The 24526-nt window shown below is 48.7% G+C and overlaps 2 protein-coding genes, 1 long non-coding RNA gene and 2 other non-coding genes across 5 annotated transcripts; 1 reads left to right on the forward strand and 4 right to left on the reverse strand.

Moving 5' to 3' along the window:
* Positions 1 to 3589: 3589 nt before the first annotated feature.
* Positions 3590 to 3662, reverse strand: TRNAR-UCG (transfer RNA arginine (anticodon UCG)). The gene has a single exon. It is a non-coding gene; the product is annotated as a tRNA-Arg (tRNA).
* A 1294-nt stretch (positions 3663 to 4956) lies between these two features.
* Positions 4957 to 15609, reverse strand: LOC125166627 (uncharacterized). The gene is made up of 6 exons (XR_007152469.1): positions 15362 to 15609; positions 13610 to 13748; positions 12375 to 12524; positions 8177 to 8255; positions 6230 to 7224; positions 4957 to 5450 (listed from the first exon to the last, which is right to left on the reverse strand). It is a non-coding gene; the product is annotated as an uncharacterized LOC125166627 (long non-coding RNA).
* Positions 14977 to 15048, reverse strand: TRNAM-CAU (transfer RNA methionine (anticodon CAU)). The gene has a single exon. It is a non-coding gene; the product is annotated as a tRNA-Met (tRNA).
* A 156-nt stretch (positions 15610 to 15765) lies between the features above and the next one.
* On the forward strand, positions 15766 to 17717 carry LOC125166615 (histone H4). The gene is made up of 2 exons (XM_047860540.1): positions 15766 to 16480; positions 17622 to 17717. Exon 1 carries the CDS (start codon positions 15811 to 15813, stop codon positions 16120 to 16122), a length of 312 nt encoding a protein of 103 aa, XP_047716496.1. The 5' UTR covers positions 15766 to 15810; the 3' UTR covers positions 16123 to 16480; positions 17622 to 17717.
* Positions 17718 to 21893: 4176 nt separating this feature from the next.
* Positions 21894 to 24523, reverse strand: LOC125166603 (histone H2B type 1-C/E/F/G/I-like). The gene is made up of 3 exons (XM_047860524.1): positions 23900 to 24523; positions 23132 to 23250; positions 21894 to 22438 (listed from the first exon to the last, which is right to left on the reverse strand). Exon 1 carries the CDS (start codon positions 24478 to 24480, stop codon positions 24100 to 24102), a length of 381 nt encoding a protein of 126 aa, XP_047716480.1. The 5' UTR covers positions 24481 to 24523; the 3' UTR covers positions 21894 to 22438; positions 23132 to 23250; positions 23900 to 24099.
* Between the last annotated feature and the right edge of the window lie 3 nt (positions 24524 to 24526).

A 24526-nucleotide genomic window follows, 5' to 3' on the forward strand; every position in this document is an offset into this window, starting at 1 on the left:
TAGAAACCAAGGCAACTGTTTTAAAAAAACTCATATAACGGGCCTTTCCTTATTAAGGTTCGGGCGGACCAAGTTCTTCGGGTGATGAGATCTTTCCAATACGTCCCGATCTTGCAACTGACACTGTGACTTTTGATATCTAGAAAATTCTTAAGTACATTTGTCATGAGCCAGCGGATCTTCGAAAAACCTCACGAGGACTGAGGCCCACGGAGCACAAAATCTGAAGCAGTATCTGATTTTGAATTTTATCTAAGAATATCTGGCTTCTATGGTATATGTAGTTTGAAGATGGTTTACAAACTCCTAAATGAAAGAAAGCATCAGACCATTAAAAATTAGATGAAAAAAATCACAAAAGAAACCCTGATAAAGTTCCTAAGTAAAAATTAAACACTATCACATGGCCCAAGACACCCGGTATCTAAACAAAACCATAGCGTGGTAAAATCCAGCAAACCGGAACAGTTTGTCACTCTTACGACATGCAGAGAATATGTTCAACTTTTTCATCCATCTTTCCCTAGCCTGGCTAAGCGATGGATGAAGGGAAGGTATCTCATAAAAGTTAACTGGCTTCATCTCAGCGATATTTAATGCTTCAAAATTCAAGATAATTGATCTCCTGCCAAGACCTACGAAGGACACACCGTGGTTGATCAAAGTTGGATTTGTTGTCTTGTTACAAGGAGGGGGGCAAAATATGGTGACCTATTAAGTGACTCAGTTACTCGATGGTTGGGTACCTTAATAGTTTTTGTCTCCAAGGTGAGAGGATCAAAGCAAGACGAGAGCTAAAATGGGTTGGAAAAAATGCAGTGGTCCCTCCTGTGAGCCCGGAAGGAGGAGAGGTTTGGTAACTTTCGTTACATGCGTAACGTTATTGCTTTTCATCTGCCTTCGTTGCTTTTCATCTGCGTTCAGACATGATTACGGACAGTGTTTTGTTTTCATCTTGCTTCGTCATGGTCACAAGGTGGCCTTGCCTGTGGTTGGTGTCCCTGGAAATTATTTATGTTCAACAGGAATTTCCTAGGGCTTAGCTGGGAATGCCAGGCCAGCTCCTAGCAACACTAAGGCTGAGCTCTGAGCGTCAGACCAGTTCCTGGCTATCAGTGGCTACTCTTCTCTTTCTCAAAGTGTGTAGAATTCATACACGTGAGAACTCATTTTTAATATGGAATATTAAGATAAAAGGAAAGGATGAATAATTGCTAAAATTCAAAATCAGCACAGAGCCCAAAGTGGGGCTTGAACTCACAGAGCATGAGATCACGACCCGAGCCAAGGTCAGAAGCTCAACCGACTGAGCCACCCAGATGCCCCTCGTTCCTGTCTTTATCCGAGTCCTTTGCCTCGTAACTAACTCCTCAGTTCCTCTTCAAGAGATGGAGTGTCGTCCCTTGTCTCTGGGCTGGGGCCTGAGGATGACTTGGGTCAATGAGATATTAGACACAAGTCAAGCAGGGCCTTTAAATACGTTTGCCATCTTCGTGAGAGGACATCCCCTCCAGGGAGCGGCTGCGATTTCACTCATGGTCCCGAAAGGAACACGCTTCAAACTCACCAGAGCCCCTGCAGCAGGGGGCCGAGGAGCCAAGTGGAGGTGTACCCGCAGCTCAAAAATACAGCCTTCGGTTAAGCTTGGCTTAGGTCATTCACCTTCAGACGCTTGAGTAATAAATGCTTACTGGAGTGTCTTCTACGCGTTTGGGTTTTGTGTGTTTGTTACGGGGCAGTAGCTGACTGCGACATGCAGTCTTTGCTGCTTCCCGGTCATGATACAAATCCTGACACTTTCAAAACTATCTTTTCTAATATATCCTACAATTTACTTATACATTATATAACCCACTTATTCCCCTCTGTGTTTTCTGCGTTGTTCCCTTCCCCTCGCCCTCTCCCCCCACGCCGAGTCTCTTAAGGACACGGACTTTTGCATACTTTGTGTACTGTGATCCTAGGAACTTAGATCCTGTATCCTAGAATCTTAGTGCGCTCCACAAACACATATTACACTTATGAATCTGTTCTGCCCCTGTCCAGCAGGGCCCGATGCCCTGTGTTTGTAATCCACATCCAGGAATCTTTCTTCTTTATTTCTGTTCTTCCAGCCACTTTTCCCCATCTCTAGCGAGTGTTATTTGTTTTCTGAATCCCCTTCTCAAAGCGGAAAAGCTTACACATCTGTTGGGGGGCCCATATATTCTTATTCTCTGGATTTGGGGACAAGCCCCTAAGCTCCAATGACCATTTAAAGTTCGGGATGTCTGCAGATGGCCCTGTTGTTTTTGATTTTCTTCTCTTTGACACTTTCTGCTCTGGAAAGGCTGTCTACTCCTTTTGGTATCCTTTGCTGTGAACGCAGGAGAAACGGAAAGAAAAAGAAGAAAGAGGGAAAGAATTTCTATCAGGGACATTTTTGTCTTCTTGGATCAGGATTTCTACTTCCATGAATCTCCTGGAGAAGGTGTGGGTGAAAAAAGTCAGTGCAGAGGGTTAAATGCCAATCCGGTCGGGAGGGGGAAGCTTTTGCGTGTTCTCAGGAAACCAGAAACATGCGAGCAACTTAAATGTTTCTTAACCATAACTTTATCTGGTTGTTTTGAGACGCTGTCCTTTCTCTGGCTTAGAAAGGGATACTTAGTGTCAATGGTACATTTTGTGAGGAAGGAGGCAGTGAGTGGTTTCTTAACGACATTAACGCGCGCTGCAACTTTTTCTCCTCTGAGAAATCTCAACCTCTGGGCACTGGCGCTCAGGCCGCAACTTTGCTTTACAATTTGGACTCGACAACTGTCTAGAGAAACCCAGAGTCATACCAGAGACCTAAAAGAGAGGCTGCGGAGAGGAAGAGGTAATTATTCCCTTGTTTTAACAGTGCTCTGACCTAGCAAAGACATTCATGCACTCCATGTGATTTGAACAGACTTTCACCAGGAAGTTAAGAATTGGAAATCATTCTTTGTTCATCCTAAAGTTTCAGATTCAGTTATTTAGGCACAAAAATGTGGGTTTTTTTTTTCTGTGTGTGTGTGTGTGTGTACTTTGCACCACTGTGTCCTTCTGTCTTCCTGTTTGCCAGCACACTCTGGAAACAGCTGGGTTCTTTTCTTGACCTTAATTTTTCCGTTCTGTAATTCAGGTTTGCGTATGACCTGTTCTCATCCTTTTGATGGCAACACAAGGGGAGGCAAAAAGGCAGTTAAGAGGGGAAAAGGAGGGTAAGAGTGAAAACCAGTGACACAGGCTGCAGCGGCAGCCGGAACCTCCAAGGACGCACAGACTCAGCCCCGAAGAGAAAGAGACCAGAGAAGAGATTCGGGGACAGACGACAGGTTCCCACGGTGCCCGCCCCTGGGCCCCGCGTCAGTCTGAGGCTCAGCGCTTTCGCTTTACAGATCCGACTCCCCTGGAAACACTGGTCCTTCCAAGGCTTTTGAGAATGGCCTGTTGAGGGTAGGAAACGGGTTTGCAAAACAGGTGACAGGCGGTCCCTCCCACCGCGTGAGATATGGCCACTTTGGGGCGGGGGGGGGGGGGGGGGGGGGGAATAAATGCATTAAAAAAAAAAAAAAAAAGCCAGCGCTAACCACGAAGGGATTCGAACCCTCAATCTTCTGATCCGAAGTCAGACGCCTTATCCGTTAGGCCACGTGGTCCCCAAGCACGCGTTCGCGTCGCAACACTTGGAAAGTATAATGAGCTTTCCCGGGTCCTGAGTCTCAAAAGAGCGCGCCCGCCGCCCGCGCTTTCTACACTAGATTACCCGGGTTATTTGAGGCCCCGGAGTCGGGACTCACCGCGGGTAGGATCTGACAATCATGATGGGCCCAGCGTGGGGAGAAAAGTCACTCCCATTCCCACTCCCGGGCTGAGAACCTGTTCGTGGGACCGAAGAGATGCCAAAGCAGCGCATCTCGTCTGCATCCAGGGATAGAAGCGAACTCAGAGCGCCTTCCCTCTTAATACTCCGCCACAGTCACTCGTCTCAGACCCTCGGTGCCGGGCCGCCCGCCGGTCCGGCGATCGTGTCACCGCCCCCACAAGGCAGTCAGCACCCGCACCGGCGTCCTTGTCGCTGTCTTGCAGGCCCCGGGGCCAAACAAGTCTCCCCTGCCCACACTCTGGTACTCTGCGATCGTTGTCACCTGCCACCAGAGCGCTTGTCACAGCGTGTCTCTATCTGGAGAAGAAGAGCGTGCTTTTTGTTGGCGTCGCTTAGGCCCTTGGAGTGGTCCAGGCTCATTGATATTATTTGAGGTTCCCGTACATGAAGAGAGAAACACTGTCGCGGTGTCACAGACATGGTTAATGAGTTTTACATTTGGTAGATGACCCAACACCGGAACGCGTTGCAATGAAACCATTCTATGGCCGAGGGGTTTATAGAATTGATGATGCTCTGTAGAGTGCTGGGCCCAATAAAGTGGAAGAGATTTACACCTATATTTTGATATTTTGGATGGCTTCTTTCGAGTTCATCAGTGAATCTGTGTGACCTTGTTTAAGGATACTGTCGACAATCTACACACGCCGCATTTCCTTAATTTTCTTAAGTCCCAGACCTTGGGAGCACTGGCCCTCTTGGCTCATTTGTGATAGATCTTGGCTTGTGTTGACTAGTAAATCAGCAGCTTCCGGAGCACAGACATGGGATGCTTTACGTGGTCCTTCTTTCCCTGTCCACGGAATAACATCAGGCAAATAGTAGGAGCTCAATAAACATGTGCTCCATGTCTCACACACATATTTTTTGGGAATTTTGCCATCGCCTCTAATGTGGGGATTATGGAGCTCAAAGATTCCTTCATCCCCCCAAAATCTGACTACGGATTTGTCCTGGTGGAGACCTGACCCGGTGGAGACATGATCTACGGGAAGATTCCCCAGCGAGGATATCCAGCCCAAAGAATTGTTTTGTTTATTTATTTATTTTGAGAGAGAGCGAGCGAGCAGGGGAAGGGGAAGGGAGAGAACCCCGAGCGGGCTCCACGTTGCCAGTGCAGAGTGAGATGTGGGGCTGGAACGCAGCCGCCGGCCGAGCTGAAAAACCAGGGGGCGGTTGCCAAAGAATTTTTGCGGATGACTGGTGTCTCGGTTTCCATGACATTTCCCCTCAGGCATCAACACAGTTTCTGGTGAGACCCGAGGGACCTATATCCCAGATACCTGTGGCAGGAGATGATGGCGAAAACTTTGGACATTTGCTGGTTGTTGACCAGAAACGTGCTGCTGATACGGGCCTGGTTATGCGACGGAGGCCAGTGAAGGCTGAGTTGGGGTTCGGTCTGTCTGGCACGTTCGCCTGCCTGTTTGCAGGGGTGTGCAGATGTTTTGGCCTCCTGGTCTAGCGTGCCTTACGGGTCATCTTCTCCTCCCTTGGCAACGATCACGTTCGCCAAGTTCCAAGATGTTAGTACGCTTATTCTTGTCTGTGAATGGAGAGGCTGAAGAAATGATTTTTTAAAACCGCATACGTTATGAAAGACATTGTTGCATAGTTTGCAATGAAACCAAAAACCCACACCCCCCCTCCCCTGCAAACAAAACAAAACAAAACAAAAACAGTCAAAGATCAGGCCACCAGCTTGGAAATTCCAGAGATTTTTTTTTTTTAAACAAATTTTTTATGTTTACTTATTTCAGAGACAGAGAGAGACAGAGCATGAGAGGGGGAGGGGCAGAGAGAGAGGGAGACACAGAATCTGAAGCGGGCTCCAGGCTCCGAGCTGTCAGCGGGCCTCGAACTCATGAACTGTGAGATCATGACCTGAACCGAAGTCGGTCGCTCAACAGACTGAGCCACCCAGGCGCCCCTCCAGAGATTTTTTTCTACTGAGAAAATGTGATCCTATTACTCCTTTGATCAAAACTGGTGGTGGTTTCTTACTGCCCATAGACAAAATTCGAAACCTGTTTGCACTGCACCTTCCCTTCCTTATGCCTGGCCCTTTCCCTGTCGCTTCTGCCACAACTCAGAATTCCAGTGTAGGCCCGAACATTTCCAAGGCTCCTCTGACACATCTTTGAGCCCAAACGGCCTGTGCGTTTGCCTCTTCTCACAAGATAAGACCCCGGGCCCGTTCCTCTGTCCAGGTACATCCCGTCAGCCCCTCAGCCTCATGGGTTTCCCTCCCTGTCAGTCCTGGAAGCTGTTAAAATAAGCCAATCGATCTTTTGGAGGGAACCAGGGGTCGCTCTGCCCCCTGGTAACTAGGAGGCTTACCTCCCGCAGCCCTTGCTGGCTCACTCGATTGGAGATTGCAGCGGAGCGACCTTGCGCGGCATGCGGCGCCCTCCCCTTCCGGGCTGTGAGTGCGTGTGACCGGAAACGGCTACCAATCTCATCCGTCCAGCGTCGAGCATGGCCTGTCCGGCCGTCTGGTGTACTGTGGGGGGCAGACCGCCTCCAGCTACAGGGTGAATGGGAGGTGATCTGAATACAGCCACTTTGCTGAATACAGCAATCTCTCTCCCCTCCATGTTCGATCGCACTGAATGCTTTATAGTTCTTTAGAAACCCTCAACCGGTATGCCTCCTTGGGCTTGTCCACCCCCCCCCCCCCCCCCCCCCAATCTGGAAGCCTCTTCCCGGCTGCCTGCTAAGCTCTTATTCAAGTTGGGACTCAAAATCTGCCACCTTTCCCGACTTGGGCCATTGCCAGGGCAAGGGTGATGCTGCGAATCTATTTCACTCGGATTCCACAGATCTCTGCAGTCGCGGTGACGTCCCTCTGTCAAACTCTGGAATGTTCACACGGTTACTGGGAAATGATGTTATTCTGTGCACCTGAGGCGGTGGGGCACTATGAAGCACGTCGTCAGCTTATTTGAAGTAAACTTGCAAATTGCTGACACGTAGCTGGTGTGGGGTAGGTATGGCAGGCAGGTGACCGGGTCCCTTCCAGAACTTGGGCTCCGGGACTCAGGTGGACTTTGTTTGGCAGCCACAGCTTTCACTGGTGCCTGTAGCTCACAGCCGGAGAGGAGAAGTGTGCACATCATCTCTGAAGACGGAGGCCGAGAAAGACTTCCCTTGTCTTTGCTCGTGCGGATCTTTGTCCCTCTGTGTCTGCATTCTTCCCTTTGCTGTCATAAATCTTAACTTTGAGTATATGTTGAGTCACGTGAGTCCTTCTGGAAAATCACTCAACTCGTGGGTGATGGCGGGGCTATCAGAAACCTCATTTTCCCTTCTTCCCGCCGCACTTTGTGCATAACCTTTTAAAAGAAATATCTTATTGTACTATACATACCTGTATACTTGTCTAAAAGCATGTCTAGACTGTAGGTTACTTGAACACTTCATGCTTAGCACAGTATCACGTTGAAACAGGGTGCTGTCGGAAAAAAAAAACAAAACCCAAAAACCCACCAGACACTGAATAGAAGCGAGGCAAGATTTTATTCACGGCCGGGCCAGACCTGATCTCCGGATCTCAAGGAGGAAAGTGTAGAGAATGGCCCCGAACAAAGGTAGCAGTGAGCGTCTATGGATTTCAGCAAGTCAGAATAGGTCATTATTTAGTTACCCAATTGCAATTTACAGCATTTCATGGAAGCCAATTCTATTGTGACACACAGACCTTAGTTTTGGTGGGAACCTATCAATTTAAAGTTCTTTGTCCTAAGAGGGTCTAAAATGACCAACTGTAGTTAGACACCTAAGATACCGTGGGGCGGTGAGTTGGTGACTTTTTACACGTTGGTCTTGCCTAGGCCAGATCTTGGTAAAAGGGATGGGGGAGCGTTTTGCAGCCTAAGGTATCTATTTAGCAAGCAGGCAAAGTTACAGCGACATAGGGCGGTCGATTTCCGTATTAGGGAACTACGTAAGCTTTTATCTCAATTATTCATGAAAGGTGAGTTTAAGCCGAACGGATATACAATAAGCTTTCTGTTATCTTATAAGTTGACCTCTTACATTCCCCACTCCTGTTTGTTAGTTATTCAAACCTTTGAATAGCCTTATTTTGGCATTTGGGCTAATGGGACGTATTGGCTAGGTGACACCATAAGCTTTATAGATCCTATTTTTCAATTTACGAACTGAAGTAGTAGTCTTACCAAACAGGGTCCTATAGTTATAGCTAGGAAGAGGAAGATAAGGGGTCCCGCAAGGGCACTCAGGAGAGTCGTTAGCCAAGGGGACCAGAAAAATAGAGACTCATACCAATTTTGATGAATTCGTCTTTGTCTTTCTCTTTCCTCTAGTCGTGGTCCGATCTGACTCAGGCTCTGCTTGATGATTCCTGAATTATTGACATAAAAACAGCAGTGTTCCCCAGGGGCCATACAAAGCCCTCCTTGTTGTAAAAACAACAGGCCTAGGCCTCTCCGATTCTGACGTACCACCTCAGCTAAAGAGTTTACAGATTGAGACAGTTTATCAATATTCTTTTCTAATTCTGATATATCCTGATCAATTTGTTTGCTTAGTAATTTGAAGTTCTGATCCCCTGTGACGAAAGCGGCGGTACTTACGCCAATGGATCCTGCGACACCCCCCCTCCCCCAGTCCTACAAAGAGGGGCACTAGGATAGGAGAAATGGGTTCCCTCGTAAATCGAGACCGGGGAATGAAATCTAGGTGTTGGTTTGAGATTTCCACCCGTTGTTCATCTCCTAATTTTGGAAGCAAGTGAGGTGGTCTTCCAAATAGGATTTCAAAGGGGGGGATGCCTCTTACGTAAGGTATACAGCGTACTCTGAGGAGGGCAAGAGGAAGGACGCCTACCCAGTTTTCGCCAGTTTCTGGAATTAATTCAGTCAAGGTTTCTTTTAGAGTTCTATGCATTCTTTCTACGTGCCCTGAACTTTGGGGGTGGTAGGCACAATGGAATTTCCAATTTATTTGTAAGCTTTTGGCCAACATTTTAGATATCTGGGCTATGAAAGCCCGGCCATTATCTGACCCCAGACCAGTAGGGATGCCAAATCGGGGAACCAATTCACTGAGTAATTTCTTAGCCACTATCTGAGCTGACTCTGTTCTCGTGGGGAAAGCCTCTACCCATCCAGAGAAGGTGTCCACTAGAACGAGGAGATAATGATAGCCATCGGGCCCATGTCTCGTCTCAGTGAAGTCAAATTCCCATAATTTCTCCAGGCATCTGTCCGCGTAGTCGCCGTCCCGAAAAGTTAAACTTGGGAGATGGGTGAGTCTGAGCACAGGCTTTGCATCGGTCGACTAGGCTTTTTACGATTTCATTAAGGTTTGGAATAACATAGTCTCTTTGGGCTAGTTCAGACAACTTGGTTGCCCCTAGATGTGTGGGGCTGTGGACTTGCCGGAGCGAGGTCCGTACTATAGCTTCTGGTATGAAGATGCGTCCATCCTCGAGGTGATACCAATGCTGGTCATCTCTTTTTGCCCTCGAGGTCTTTATCAGGCGTAGCTCTTCTTTGGTATAAAATGGTTCCGTGGGGAGAAAGCGTGGAGGCAGCAGAGGCAAAATTTTAATCGGGAGAACAGGTCTTTCTGCTGTGGCCTTGGCCGTTGCATCAGCAACGGCGTTTCCTTTTGCTTGGGGCGAGTCTGCCTTTTGGTGGCTCTTGCGATGTATAATGGCCACCTTTTTAGGAAGCCATAAGGCTTCCAGTAGGGCCAGGATTTCTGTATTTTTAATTTCCTTCCCTCCTGAAGTGAACGGTCCTCTTTCCTTATATAGAGCTCCAGGAACGTGGGTGGCGGCAAAGGCATACCTCCTATCAGTGAAAACGTTCACCGTTTTTCCCTTTGCCCATCCGAGGGCCTGGGCTCGAGCCATCAGCTCTGCTCTTTGGGCAGAAGCGTCAAGGGCTTGGGCCCCGATAACCTGGTCCTGAGTCACTACAGCTGCACCTGCGTGTCTGAGTCCATCTTTGACAAAACGGCTGCCATCAGAGAACAGCTCGAAGTCCACCTTTGGCAGAGGTTGCTCTCTTAAGTCCCCCCTCAGTCCCGTCAGAGTACTCCCGGTTTCCAAGCAATCGTGGCGTGGGGCCTCTGAGTCGCCATCTGGCAGCAACGTGGCTGGATTTAAAGCCTCCGTCTTCAGGAAAGTAATGCGTGGAGGGTCTAGTGGCGATACCTGATCCTGGAGGATTCGTGCGTTGATCCATCGGTCTGGTGGGGAGCGCAGCAGGGATGCTACTGCGTGAGGTCCTGTGATCTGAAGGTCTTGCCCAAGCGTTAGTTTGGAAGCTTCTTCAACCAGCATGGCAGTGGCGGTAAACCGCTCTGAGGCAACCGGGCCACCCGGTGGCAACAGAGTCCAGCCGCTTGGACAAGTAGGCGACAGGTCGTTTCCAGGGGCCCAGAGCTTGAGTAAGGACCCTGGATCTCATGCACAAATAGTTGGAAGGGTTTGGTAATAGCAGGTGAAGCTAGGGCTGGGGCTTGGGTGAGGGCGCTCTCGATTTGCTCAAAAGCCCTATCTTCTTGTTCTCTCCGGACCATCTCAGTTCCTTCACCCCCGGTGGCGGAGTACAGGGGTTTTGCCATCTCAGCGAAACCAGGTAACCGGAGGCGGCAATACCCAGCGGCCCCTAGGAACTCCCCGATCTGCCTTTTAGTTGTGGGTTTGGCAATGTTGAGGATACCTTGGATTCTTTCCTGCCCCAGCGATCGCTTGCCTTCACGCAGTTGGTAGCCCAAGTATATGACAGAGTCCAAGCGAATTTGCGCCTTCTTTGCGGAAACTTTATATGCCAGGACATCTAATTCCCTTAGCAGGTCCTCCGTAGCCTTTGTGCAGCTAAGGAGTCAGTGGCTAGGAGCAAGCTGTCCACATATTGTAACAGCCTAACATCTGGGTGGCTCTCCCGGTAGGGGACCAAATCCCTTCGAAGCGCCTCATCAAAAAGAGTAGGGGAGTTTCTAAACCCTTGGGGCAGTTGAGTCCAGGTTAACTGTCCGTTGTAGGTTCCATCTGGGTCTGTCCATTCAAAGGCAAAAATAGGCTGACTGACCTTCGCAATCGGCAAAGCAAAGAATGCATCCTTTAAGTCCAGGACGGAGTAAAGGAGGTAATTTGGTGAGAGTTCACTCAGGAGAGTATAGGGGTTGGGGACCGTAGGATGAATTGTCTCCACCCTTTTGTTAACTTCTCTGAGGTCTTGTGCCGGCCTATACTCTGAAGTCCCAGGTTTTGGGACAGGAAGCAAGGGAGTATTCCAGGGGGAATGGCATGGCGTTAGGATCCCAGCTTCTTGCAAGCGGTTGATGTGTTTGGCAATTCCCTCCCTCGCTCGCTGGCTGATGGGATGGATATTGCCTCACCCGGATTGGGGTGGCTGTGGCAGCTAGCTGGATCACTAGCGGCGCTCGTTGAATGGCTAGTCCGGGGGGGGGGGGGGGGTTAGTTTCAGCCCAAGCTGTAGGAATTGTCTCTTTCCACTTCTCTATTAATGGAGAGGCTTTCCGCTCCAGTTTTCCCAGGAGTAGATATTCCTCTGATATAGGGCAAGTAACTAGAATGGCAGGTGGCTATAGGTTCAAGTCTGTAGAATTTCCGGTAAAGGAGATTTGGGCCTTAAGCTTGTGCAACAGATCTCTCCCCAGAAGGGAAGATGGGCAATCCAGTATGAGCACAAAGGAATGAGTAATAGTCCCTTGAGCTAGGTCAGTGATTCGGGCACGAGTCCGCGGGTAGCCTTGCGTTCGTCCTGTGGCTCCCTGAATGTATACCTTTTCTTTAATCACAGGTCCTAAGGGTTCTTTAAGAACAGAATACATAGCCCCAGTGTCAACCAGGAATCTGGTTTCTTTTCCTTCTATGTTGAGGGTAACCGCAGCCTCCTGGGGATTCAGGGAAAGAGGGGAGCTGTGGTGGCGTCACTGTTCCTGGGCGACCAGGATGGGAGGCGTTTTGCTGAGGCATTTATCTTTCCAATGGCCTTCTTCCTTACAATAAGCACATTGATTTTTTTTCCCAGCTTTGCTCGGGGTCCTTTCTGGCGGGGTTGAGGCCTTCCCTGTCCTTTGCTGTTGCCTGGGGGGTTTTCCCCAGGCTGCTACTAGGGCTTTCCCTATTTCTTTCCCTTGCATAATGGCAGGGCTGTCCCTGCTCTGAAAAACTCGCTGGGCTATTTCCACCAACTTTGAAATTACCTTTCCTTCGGATCCTTCTAATTTTTGGAGCTTTTTACGGATGTCTGGGGCCGACTGAGAAACGAAAGCCATATTAATGGTTTTACGGTTCTCTGTTGCCTCGGGGTCAATAGGGATTATAAGCGGTAAGCTTGGTAAAGCCTTTCTAGGAAGGCTGCAGGCGACTCATTTGGTCCTTGGACTGTGTCCTGAATCTTTGTCAGATAGGTGGGCTTTCGTGCCGCTGCGTGAAGCCCCTGTAACAGAATCTGGCGATACTGGAGTAGACGCTCCCTACCGTTATCCGTGTTAGGGTCCCACTGGGGCGGCGTGGAAGGGAAAACGTGCTCAATTCTGTGAAGGTCTGTGGTAGGCATTCCATCTGGGCCAAGGACTGCTCTCGTGGCTTCCCGGGGCACTCGGGCCCTTTCCTTGAAGTCAGTAAGACCTGCAAGAGTTGGTGACAATCTTCCCAAGTAGGTAAGTGAGTGGGGAAAATAGAGCGCAATAAGTCAATTAGGCCCTGGGGGTTTTCAGAGAAAGGCGGGTTCTGAGTTTTCCAGTTGTAGAGGTCCGAGGTGGAGAAAGGAGTGTAGACAACCATCGGGCGTGTTGGCCGCCTGTCTGGACCTGGAGCCGGAGCGGTTTGCCTAAGAGGAAGGATGGGAACTGGGGCATCAGAGGACTGGTGTTCTCCTCTCTAGAGGGCTCCTGATCTGGTATGTGGGGGACTAGTCAAAGGATCTCCTGCGGCTTTTGGTTCCTGGGGAGCTAATGGGGTCTGGGGATAAGGAGGTGGTCTCTGAGAATCGGATAACAAGTCCCTCCCTTCGGGTATCTCCTGAAGCACTGGGTAAAGCCTCTTTGAAGGCTGAGTGACGGGAAGCAAGGGTTCGGGAGTTTGGAGGAGAACAGGAAGGGGAGTGGGAAAGGGAGATGCCGGATGACAGCTTCTGGCCCTGTTTCTGGCACTTTCTCGGCCAGGAAGGTGGGTCGTTTAGGAGGTCGACCCAAGTCACAGCATATGGCTCCTGGTTGAGATGAACATCATGACAAATCCTGCGGACGGCATAAGCAAGGTTAAGATTCTAGGAGCCCTCTGGGGGCCAGTCAACCCCAGAGAGCATCGGCCAGTCCAGTGGGCAACATGTCCGCAGCCAGGACAGCTTTAGGTTAAAGCCATAGTTCTTTCCTCTTTTTTTGAAACCAGAGAAGTTATTTAGCATGCATTTAAGGGGGGAGCAAGGCTCGGACGAAGACTGACCCATGACGGAGGTTAAACAGTGGGTCACACCAGAGATAAAGATAGGCTAACAGGAAACGTTTAACGGGGCACACAGAGCACTGAACATAGAACGAATGGTTGGGGTGATCAAGCCCAACCCAGACGGTCCGGAGACCCAGATGGGGCTGGGACGTCTCCACCAGACACCAGCTAGGGGGAAGTTAAGCTGCATCCAGCCTTCCCTCCGAGAATCAGATCTGGCCAGTAACAGAGAACAGAAAACAGAAAATAGGCGCCGCCTCGCGTACCTTGCTTAAGCCAGGTCTGAGAACGGAAGGCTGGGGCCGAGGAACGTGTCTCGGGAGCTCTCCCCTAGCTGTTCCGCTTCAGCCTCCGAATTTCGGGTGGTCACAGAATCTCGGTGGAACCTCCAAATGAAACAGGGTGCTGTTGGAAAAAAAAAAAAATACCACCAGACACCGAATAGAAGCGAGGCAAGATTTTATTCACGGCCGGGCCAAACCTGATCTCCTGATCTTAAGGAGGAAAGTGTAGAGAATGGCCCCGAACAAAGGTAGCAGTGAGCTTCTATGGATTTCAGCAAGTCAGAATAGGTCATTATTTAGTTACCCAATTGCAATTTACAGCATTTCATGGAAGCCAATTCTATTGTGACACACAGACCTTAGTTTTGGTAGGAACCTATCAATTTAAAGTTCTTTGTCCTAAGAGGGTTTAAAATGACCAACTGTAGTTAGACACCTAAGATATCGTGGGGCGGTGAGTTGGTGACTTTTTACACGTTGGTCTTGGTAAAAGGGATGGGGGAGCGTTTTGCAGCCTAAGGTATCTATTTAGCAAGCAGGCAAAGTTACAGCGACATAGGGCGGTCAATTTCCGTATTAGGGAACTACAAAAGCTATTATCTCAATTATTCATGAAAGGTGAGTTTAAGCTGAACTTATATACAATAAGCTTTCTGATATCTTATAAGTTGACCTCTTACAATGTAAGTATATGAACAGGGATCTTTTCTGAGAGAAATATAAAACATACACTTTAAACATGAGCATAGAGGAGAGCACCTCTGTTGGAGACTGGTAAAGGGAGGCAGGCGGTAGAAACACATTTACCAGCATCAACCACATAAGTGGTTTCTCAGGTCAGAGTTCAATCGTGGCCACCAAAACTTTGCACTCTGTCTCAAGCTGTTACTTATTTATTCCAAAGTTTCCGACTCTGGTAGTTGCAAAGATTTGGCGCTGGGAGGGCCCAGCAGATTGGTCTATGGCTTTAGCCACGTGGCCACAGCTCACTAACTAGAGCTTTTCTGAATTACGTATAGAAGGAAAGAAAACGCCTTCTCTCGGCTTCCATCCCTGTCCTCACCCTTACACTCAGCTTATTTTAGCGTGTTCCCAGGTTCATAGGGCAGTGGGACTGTCACGATCCCTTTGGCAACCACTAGAAATATAGCTTGTGGTGGGGGAACATCTTAATTAATGATAACTGAGTATCCATGACCGACGGTCTTTTTCTCTCTGGAGAATGTAAACAGTTTCACGTTTATTTTCAGGAAATAATTTTCACTCCCGAATGAAGCAAAACAGGCTCTATTTTCTTCCCCTACTGTGAAACGAGGCCACAGAAACTAAAACGTTGCAGGAAAAGCAGATAGCAGAGGATGGTTTCGATCCATCGACCTCTGGGTTATGGGCCCAGCACGCTTCCGCTGCGCCACTCTGCTCTCCGGCACGATGCGACTCCTAATAATGCTCTTAACTCTGTTCAGAGGCGATTGCTGACACTGGAAACACCCACGTTGAGGTCGCCGGTTCAACACCTCGGTTACCACAAACTGCCAATTCTCTTCGGAACAATATCGCTACCAGAATCAGAGAGGGGCAGAGACGGAAGCGTTACCACCCCGTTGAAATTCCGGAGGCAGAGGGGAGAGGCGGCCAGATACTCAGCGAGGCTTACAAGCTTTACTAAACAGGGAAGGAAGGGGAAGACCGGGAAAGGCACGCGGGCGAGAATTCCGCCTCGGAGTCACTAACCAGGCCCGCGGTCGCCGTTGGGAGGACACCCTCTCGGGCTCGGTGTGGGGGTGACGCCCGGCCGCGGGAGGCCCGGACGGAGGCTCGGGCGGGAAGGGCCGGTCCGCGGGGTCGCCGGCCAACGCAGGCGCCCGGCGATCGGCCAAGGCCCCTCACGCAGCAAAACGTAGAGCAAAACGCTCACTTTTTTAGTCTGACGCACCGAAAAAGGTCCGAGGTCCCACACAGGCCCCCGGACCCTCCAGCCGCCTCCGCGGAGGGCACGCTCCGAGGGTCCGGGCCCCGCCTCCAGTGACGTCACTGGAGTGAGCCGCGGAGGGCGGGGCCGGGCAACGGCCCTTCCTGCGTGCGCGCTTCCAGTCTTCAATTAGGTCCGCATCCTGCACATATAAGGAGGTTGCCTCCACGACTTTCATGCTTTCTCCGGAAGGTGACTAAGCGGTGCTGACATGTCTGGCCGAGGCAAAGGCGGGAAGGGTCTGGGCAAAGGGGGCGCCAAGCGCCACCGCAAGGTGCTGCGCGACAACATCCAGGGCATCACCAAGCCCGCCATCCGGCGGCTGGCCCGGCGCGGCGGCGTGAAGCGCATCTCCGGGCTCATCTACGAGGAGACCCGCGGGGTGCTCAAGGTGTTCCTGGAGAACGTGATCCGGGACGCCGTCACCTACACGGAGCACGCCAAGCGCAAGACGGTCACGGCCATGGATGTGGTGTACGCGCTCAAGCGCCAGGGCCGCACCCTCTACGGCTTCGGCGGCTGAGCGCCTCGGACCTTCTACCGCCACAAGCACAAAAAGGCCCTTTTCAGGGCCGCCCACGTTTTTCACGAAAGATCTGTAGCTTTTGGTTACTTTCTAGGAGTTTTGTGTTATATTGTCGGCCCAGCTTCCAAATGTGTATGAGAATTGTTAGTTGTCCGTTCTGTCGTGCCCCTTTATCTTAATCCGAGGGCTTTTAACGTTGGGGCTTAGTTGTTAAGCCGTGCTGTGGCTCTGCCGCAGTCGGCTTGTCTAAGCCTTGGGCTGCCCATCGTTTTGGGTGACAGATAAGGCCACGTGGTATCGTCAGCATTTCCAAGGCGCTTCCTTCGTCCTCGAGCACTTTCGAGTTCGAAGTCAGGTGGGTTTGGTTCTGGAATACTAGCAAGGGGATGCCCACGCGGGAGGGAGCGGGTGCGCCTTCCCTGCAGGGCTCCCGCGTCCAAGATGGCGGGGTCGGCGGCGGGAGGACGGCTGCGGAACAAAGACGCGTTCCCGCCGCCCGCCTGGCCCTGCCTCCGGCCCCGCCTCCGCCCCGCCCCTGGGCTGGGCTGCGCTCTGCCAGGCTCGCTCCGCGGTTCCGAAGGCCCCGGGGTCGTGCGCTGGGCGGCTGGGCGGCTGGGGAGTCAGATCTGGCAGGTGTTGCGTGGCCTAGCGGGCGACATTTTATGACGTATTATGAAAACCTCACGGAGATAAGGATGTCACTTAATGGTCAATATGTAAGTGTCACCTAATTTTAAGGAGATGTGGTGGCATTTTAAAAACGTGTACATATAGGCATCAGGATATTTCACCCCAAATTGCTAAGCGTGGGGAGGGAAGTGATGAGGGAGCGTGGAGCGAGCTGAGGGCAAAATACAGGCTACCCCTCCCCCGCCCCCGGGTGGGATATATGTGACATTCCTAGGACACTCCTGGCTACCCTAGAACAAAGGAAGGGTGTAAGCGCTTGTCATAGTGATGTGGGAAGTTAAGGCAAGCGAAAAACTAAATTCCCTTATTGCCTACAGCCATTGGCAGGTCCTTGAAACCGGCAGTGACCTCCCTCTAGGAGCTCAGCTGGCTGGATGATAACACTTTGCTAGGGGCAAAAGAGCACCTTGGCTTAACATCATCCTGACCGCCCCCCACTCCCCACCCCTGAACCTGTAAGTCTACTTTAACCTATAAAAATTCCTTTGGAAACTTCCTTTATCTCAACTGCCCCAAGATATATGCTGACAATCATACTCTAAGCATGTGGCCCCCTGATGTATATCTGAAGGGTCTCATGACTGAGGTTTTACTACACAGTGATAAATTGTGTTTCCCTAGCAACAGCTAGTCCCTCAAGGTCCTGGAAACCTTGCTGACAAAATTCCTTAAAGACTTTATCCCTGACCACCTTCCATCCTGAGGGTATATAAGAAGTTACCTGTCAGGACAGCTCTTCCTGCCCAGGGTCCTGTTCCCTGCTTAAATAAAATCACCTTTTTTTTTTTTTTTTTTTTGCACCAAAGGTGTCTTCAAGAATACTTTTTTGGCTGTTGGCTCCGGACCACCGCCCCATCACCCGAAAATGTCATCAGAAGTATTCCACTTCCTCCAGGGTCTTCCAGCTGGACTAAACTTTAGAGGAGGACATACTAACAGGAGGAAAAAAAAAAAAATCCAAAGGTTTTATTACCTGCGGCCAGAGGTCCGGTAAGGAATTTGAGGCCCAAACAAATGAATAATGCAGGGCAGTTTTTATACCTTCTAGACAGAGAAAATGCATTCGTGAGGAATGGACAGGATTAAAAACACACATTTGAGAGCTTTAATTAGTAAGGACTTTTAAGAGGAATTTGGCCTGACGTAGTACACTAGTGAAATTAACCAGGATTGTTTCTATAGCTTTCTTGGCTTTAAAGTTCCTATTTCTGGTGATAATGATGTGTTTTTACTTAGTCCAGTGAGGGGTTCCTTTTATATGGTAGTTTTATTTCCACATTTTGAGGGGACCGAGGAGAGTCTAAGTGTCCTTGCATGTGCTTTTTCCCACGTAGCTTCAATTCGAAATACTACACCATCGTTTATTTTGGACAACTTGCCCTTGGCCCTCTTGTTAGCTAGTGAATGTAGGGTATGAGAGAATTAGAACACTCTCGGATAATCCCAATGATTTTAGCCACTGCATCGAAGATGGTAATGCCAGTCGCTAAAATGGATAAGAATATAGAAGGAATGGGTTTTGGGGAGAATCACAGGTTCAGCTTTGGACATGCAGAATTTGGGATACCTATTACATTTCTAAGAGGGAGGTAGGAACTAAGCTAGCTAGATATATGAACCTGCCGTTCAGGGAAGAGATCTGGGCTGGAAACATTATTGGGAGTTGTGAAAAAGCCATGCGAGAAGATGAGATCTCTTAGGAAAGAGGGTTGGTAATGAAGAGAAGCAGTTCAAGAACCGAGTCCTAGGTCAGGTAAGTAAGGAGTGTTTGCTCTGTATTCATGATATGTGGATAGATCACTGATGGTTTTCCACACGTTTCTGTAATTCTCCCTTTCTCCTGTGACTCTCAGAACAAGCAGAAGAAAATAGTCTCATTTTACAGATGTGGAAAGCTGCCCTCAGTCATAAGAGTGTGCAATGACAGTGGAGCTCTCACTCAAATAATCTGTTGAAGTTAGAACCACGGGAGATCACTTTGGGGATCCACCAATAGATAATAGGCACCCTTCTCAAAATGGACAACTTCCCCATATATTTTGCATGCAATTCCAGTGAGTTCTCAGGCCTCCCGAAGCCTGTTTGTGGAGGCCAACGTTCAGAGCTCTGTGTCTGAAGCTGCTTTTCTCTTCCCTTACCTTCACCAGCTGCTGATCTGAGAAAGTGGACCCTGAGAACACACGTTTCTGATCTGTTGAGCTGGTGTTCCCCTGTTGTTGTGGAGATGCCGTCTATACAATAATGTAGAAGAAGTTAAGTCATCAGCCCAGAGACTTCCCTTGAACTCCACACTCAGAGACCCAGCTACCCACTTGACTTCTCTATTTGGAAGTCCATGAATATCCATTTCCAAATCCTACACCACCACTGCAAGACCAGCCTCTCTCGTCAACATCTTGAATTTGGAAAACGGCGAGTCCAACCTTTCAGCTGGAGCTGTTTTCGACTCTCCAGTCCATAGTAGGTCCTGTCAGCTGTACCTGGAAAACACAGCAAGAAGGCATTTCCCTTTCCAGCTCTTTCCCATCGCTGCTGCTCTGGCCAAGCAGCCGTCACTCTATCGTTATTTCTGCAGCCCTGTCTGCTTCCGCCCTCCTATATTTCACACAGCAGCCAGGGATTATAATAAAGAGGAAATCAGATCAAGTCGCCTCTCTGCTGAAAACCCTCCAACGGCTCTCATTTCGCTTAAAGTGAAAGTCAAAGTCCTTACTCTCTTGGCCCTTGTTACTTCAAACGTCTACCCTCCCTCTCCTTCTTAGCCCAGTGACACTGGCCCTGGAACTTTCTCAAATAGGCCAAGTACACAGATCTTTTAAAGACTCTTCTTTCTACATGGGCCTCTCAGCTCCCAGATCCTTGGAGTCATCGCTCCTCACCTTCTTCCCTTTTTAAGTCAAATATCCTTTTAGGGAGGCTCTCTGTGATGGCATGCCAACCCCTGATGCCCCCCAGTCCGTTTTCTCTGCTCTTGAGAAGCTTGCAGTCTATTTGGGAAGTCAACACCCCCCCACCCCCGCCCATGAAATGTGAAGCAGAAATGGACACCATAAAGGGTGTCCAAAGAGCATAAGTCAAGTCCGTATTGGGAGTCCTAAGCGGATGCTTGCCCAGGAGGCTCACTGCCAGGCTCAGGAGGCCTGTCAGGCCCGTGACGGGGATCTGGGCTTTACTCTGGACAACAGGGAGCTGTGCAAAGTTGTGTCTCCTTTTGTCTTTCCCTACAGTTTTTCTCACTATGGAACAATTATCTTTTTCAAAATCAGTTGTTGCTCTTAGCATACTGGATTTCAATGGTGCATGTGTATCTCTTTCCCCATTAGAGTGAAACTGTACTGAAACTCTCAAGTGCCTGGATGAATAGATAGGAATGAAGTGAAGGTTAAACGGATTTACAGTTAATGAAATGAAAAAGGCTACACAAGCAACCTTGCAGAAAAGAAAAATATTTCTAGAAGGATCCATGGAAATACACATTTTGTGTGTATCAGCAGTGACTTTGGCAAAGTGCCCTGCTTTGTCCCTTGTGGGCCTCTACAGACTTTTGGGATCTAAGGGGTGATTTTCTTTCTTATAAACAAAACCCAGTATAGGCAACTTTTAATAGCTTAGGAGGCTTCTGTTGTTTTGTGGAACGTGAGGTGATTCCACCAATATAATTGCACATTTTCCTTTATTAGCTTTATAATTCTCAATATATACAAAGGAATATCTGAACTACGTGTACATGTTATAAAGGATAATATGATGATGACCACATTAGAACCCGATTGCTGGGGCACCTGGGTGGCTCAGTTGTAAGTGTCCGACTTCGGCTCAGGTCATGATCTCACGGTTTGTGAGTTCGAGCCCCGCGTCGGGCTCTGTGCTGGCAGCTCAGAGCCTGGAGCCTGCTTCGGAGTCTGTGTCTCCCTCTCTCTCTGCCCCTTCCCTGTTCACGCTCCGCTCTGTCTCTCACTCTCTCTAAAAATAAATAAACATTAAAGAACCCAATTGCCAACCCGGTTATACAAATATTACCAATCCATTGCTTTGCCCTAATTTTGTCCTCCTTCAACCCCACCAGAGATAGCCACAGTCTTGAATTCTGTCATTTTCTTGCCTTTATTTCTTATCCTTTTAAAATCACACATGCACTGAAATCTATCTAAATAATATGTGGCTTTGGTGCTTAGTCTTTGCTATCAAAAAATGGTATCTGTGGAAGAATGCCCTATCGTTCCAGACATTTGCAACTCCATCTGGTGAGAGGATTTTATTTCCTGCCCTAATGGCATTAGGCTTGCTCATGTGATTTGCTGTGGGCAGTGAATATGAGTGAAAATGACATGTGTCGTTTCAGTAAGCCATTGTGTGATCTGTCCCTATTCCTCCAGCATGGTTCTTAGGCTGAAGACAGGTGGAATTAGAGCAGTAACTCACCCACAGTCAATAAACATGAGCAAAACAAGAACCTTCATTGTAGTAAGTCACTGGGATCTGGGGATTGTTTATCACGGCACAATTAGCCTAAATGGATTGACACAGTATTAGATCACATCTGGTTTCCGGGAATTGCTTTATTCTGAGTTGTCACGTTGTCACGTGTGGCTAAAGCTCGTTTGCTTTCATAGCAATGTTAGAGCGTGTGATCATGCCTGATTATGTCACAATTCATCTGTCTATTGGTTGACAGTTGCTTTGTTGAGTGCCTTAAAAAAATTACAGGATGCTTTGCTGGAATATGAAAGATCAAGTAGAATTTTCATTGTGTGGATTACTTCATAATATTCTGCTAATGATATTAATATGTGTGCGGATTACTTATAATAATAGAATATAAGTCTTCAAACATGTGGAAGTGAGAAGTAGGTATAATTTTAGGGGAAATAGTCAAGAAATCTGTTTTGACCCGGGCCCCTTCTCTGATAAGCTGAGCTGATCCAGAGACATTTTTTAAAATTCTGAAATGAAGGGACTTGAACAAATCAGTGGTTCCCAGATGCTCATCTAAGAATAGTGTTAGTCCCGGCCACTTTTCTCTGTATTCTGTGTCAAAATGAGAAATGTAAGGTCAGCATAGTAAGTTTTCCTTAATATTGAAAGTTAATTAAATTTATTTGGTAGAAAGGACCACATTTATTTGGTATAAAGATTTCTTATTTTGCGGTTATCTGTATTTCCTTCGAGGATCGTTCTTTTTTGAAGTGAGATTGATTGTCTTTGAAGTTGTTGGCAACAGCACAGCCGTCTGTAGGGCGGCCCTGGCTTTCCCTCGTCTGGGAAGGACCACAGGCAGCAATGTCGTGATTCTCTTCTAACTTTAAGAGTGCCAGCTGGTTTTCTGAAGATGATTCTTTGTTCTGGCCGGACACCACAGCGAGGTTAGGCAAGGAGAACAGGAGGCATGGGAACAAAAAAGGAAAAAAAAGTTACTAACGGCTCTTGTGTGTTTCCAGCGGCCCTTCCTCATACTCCAACGCACACCTTACTGTTAAATGAGGTGCCGCTGGCTCAGGCGAGGCAAGAGGAAGTCCCTGGAAAATTAGGCACGTGTTGCTTGAACCGGCCGGCAGAGGTGGGGAAGTCTCACAGCCACAGGCACTAGGTTGTCCTTAAAAGAGTTCAGGGTGGAGAGATGATTCTAAGGAGGGGTTCACACTATTAGAAGGGGTTTAGATTGACAAAGAACCCTACCTGGTGTCCCATGCCTTTATACTTTTGTGGTCTTCTGCCTTGTTCAAGGCCTCAGGACTCAGATACTAACATGGGCACCTTTCCTACCCCTTCAATCAGAGGCTTTAGCCATAGCTGCTATCTTGGATGACTTGCCCCTCTGCAGGGACTGTCCTAGCGCTCTTACTGTGATCTTTTACTGATCATCAGCAATGCCATGCAGTAGGTACTAATTATTATTCCCATTTTAGAGGCAAGGAAATGCTCACAGAAGGTTTAAGAAGTTTGCTCAAAGGTAGCTTTGAAACAGGCTGCCAGGACTGTATCTTTGGACACCCTTTATGGTGTCCATTTCTGCTTGTGTATTTCTTTTCATGAATGTTATTTTCTAAATGGACTTAAAATTAGCTTTGGAGAGCCAGAACTGAATGCCTTAATTGCATGTGGGGCCGAGAGAACCTTCACAAGCCCCATTACAAAACGGAGCCGCTTTATGTAATGCTCACGGAAATTTACCATGTAGGCATTTGTAGATAAAGACGTGTAGCTAGTAAGTGGAAAATGAGTTTTTTGAGCTCAGTTTTACACCACCAATGCTCATGCTTTCCCCCTCTGCACCACAGCGCCAGAAAAGTTAAATTTGCTACCAGGTGATTCTTACCTTCCATATCCGTGATATATATTCCATATAGTATTTATTGATGTAAAGGGCTGCTGAATCTCAATTCTCAGGACATTCGCTTGTACAGTGGAAGATTCCGTTTCACGGGCGATTGTAGGCTGAAATCAGGCGAAGGACAAGCACAGAAATGTAAATTCCTTTGAACTCCTCTTCCTTGGGCTAAAATCCTAGGGAATGAAGAAGTAACTGGGGACAAGACTATTCAGGACACAGGGAGGCTTCGGAAGAACTCTGGGACTCCCCCCACCTCCTGTTTGTTACCCAGTTTTAGGTAGCGTCTCTTTCACCCTCGTATATTAAGCCGGGTAGAAAACCCCAGTGGATAGAGTTCCTGATCTTTTCCAAGAGGCAATGTTCAGCTACGTTAAAATGTTCGCTGAATTAGTGGAATCGGGAGGATGTGGATTTGAGGACTAGCAGATCCGCTAAGTCTAGAAAGTCAAGCTGCAGAGGGCACATCGCGCCATTAGGTGCCGCTGTAGCCACTCACAAGCCAACAAGAAATTACAAAAAAGTGGTTTCATTTTCCTCAAGAATGGTTAACACTTGTTTTCATTTAGGGCCACTCAAAACTAGGACTCCAGGTTTTAGTGAAGGGAATTCCCCCAAAGGTAACGGGGAGGACAAAATGAAACCAAAAGCAGTAAAAAAAAAAAAAAAACCTCCCGAGGTGGGGGCAACCCTAGGTCCACTATCTCCAGTTGTCGGGAGAAGCCAAGCCAAATGCACCATAATCAAGTTACTTACACATTTGCTTCTTGATGGTCCGCACACGCCAGAAGTTAACCTTTGTTCCCAAATTCAGAGTTTACCAATACTCAGCAAATTAAACGTGACGAAAATAAGTTGCAGTTTTCAGAAGTTCGGAAGATTACAGCTCTTTAAATGAGAATATGGGCGGCTCTTAAAAGAGCCTGAAATCGTTGGTGCTGTGACGGTGAACAAGTTTACTTGGAGCTGGTGTACTTGGTGACGGCCTTGGTGCCCTCGGACACGGCGTGCTTGGCCAGCTCCCCGGGCAGCAGCAGGCGCACGGCCGTCTGGATCTCCCGGGACGTGATGGTCGAGCGCTTGTTGTAATGCGCCAGGCGCGACGCCTCGCCCGCGATGCGCTCGAAGATGTCGTTGACGAACGAGTTCATGATGCCCATGGCCTTGGACGAGATGCCGGTGTCGGGGTGCACCTGCTTCAGCACCTTGTACACGTACACCGAGTAGCTCTCCTTGCGGCTGCGCTTGCGCTTCTTGCCGTCCTTCTTCTGCGCTTTGGTCACCGCCTTCTTCGAGCCCTTCTTCGGGGCGGGATTGGACTTCGCTGGTTCAGGCATTGCGTCCCAACAACACCTCTAGGCGAACGGGAGGAAAATACGCCTA

This window comes from Prionailurus viverrinus, chromosome B2 (genome assembly GCF_022837055.1).
Source record: "Prionailurus viverrinus isolate Anna chromosome B2, UM_Priviv_1.0, whole genome shotgun sequence".
NCBI classification, from domain to species: Eukaryota; Metazoa; Chordata; class Mammalia; order Carnivora; family Felidae; genus Prionailurus; species Prionailurus viverrinus.

Excerpts from the sequence above, each read along its gene's own strand:
- LOC125166615 (XM_047860540.1), top strand. The coding sequence starts at position 15,811 with ATGTCTGGCCGAGGCAAAGGCGGGAAGGGTCTGGGCAAAGGGGGCGCC.
- LOC125166603 (XM_047860524.1), bottom strand. The coding sequence starts at position 24,480 with ATGCCTGAACCAGCGAAGTCCAATCCCGCCCCGAAGAAGGGCTCGAAG.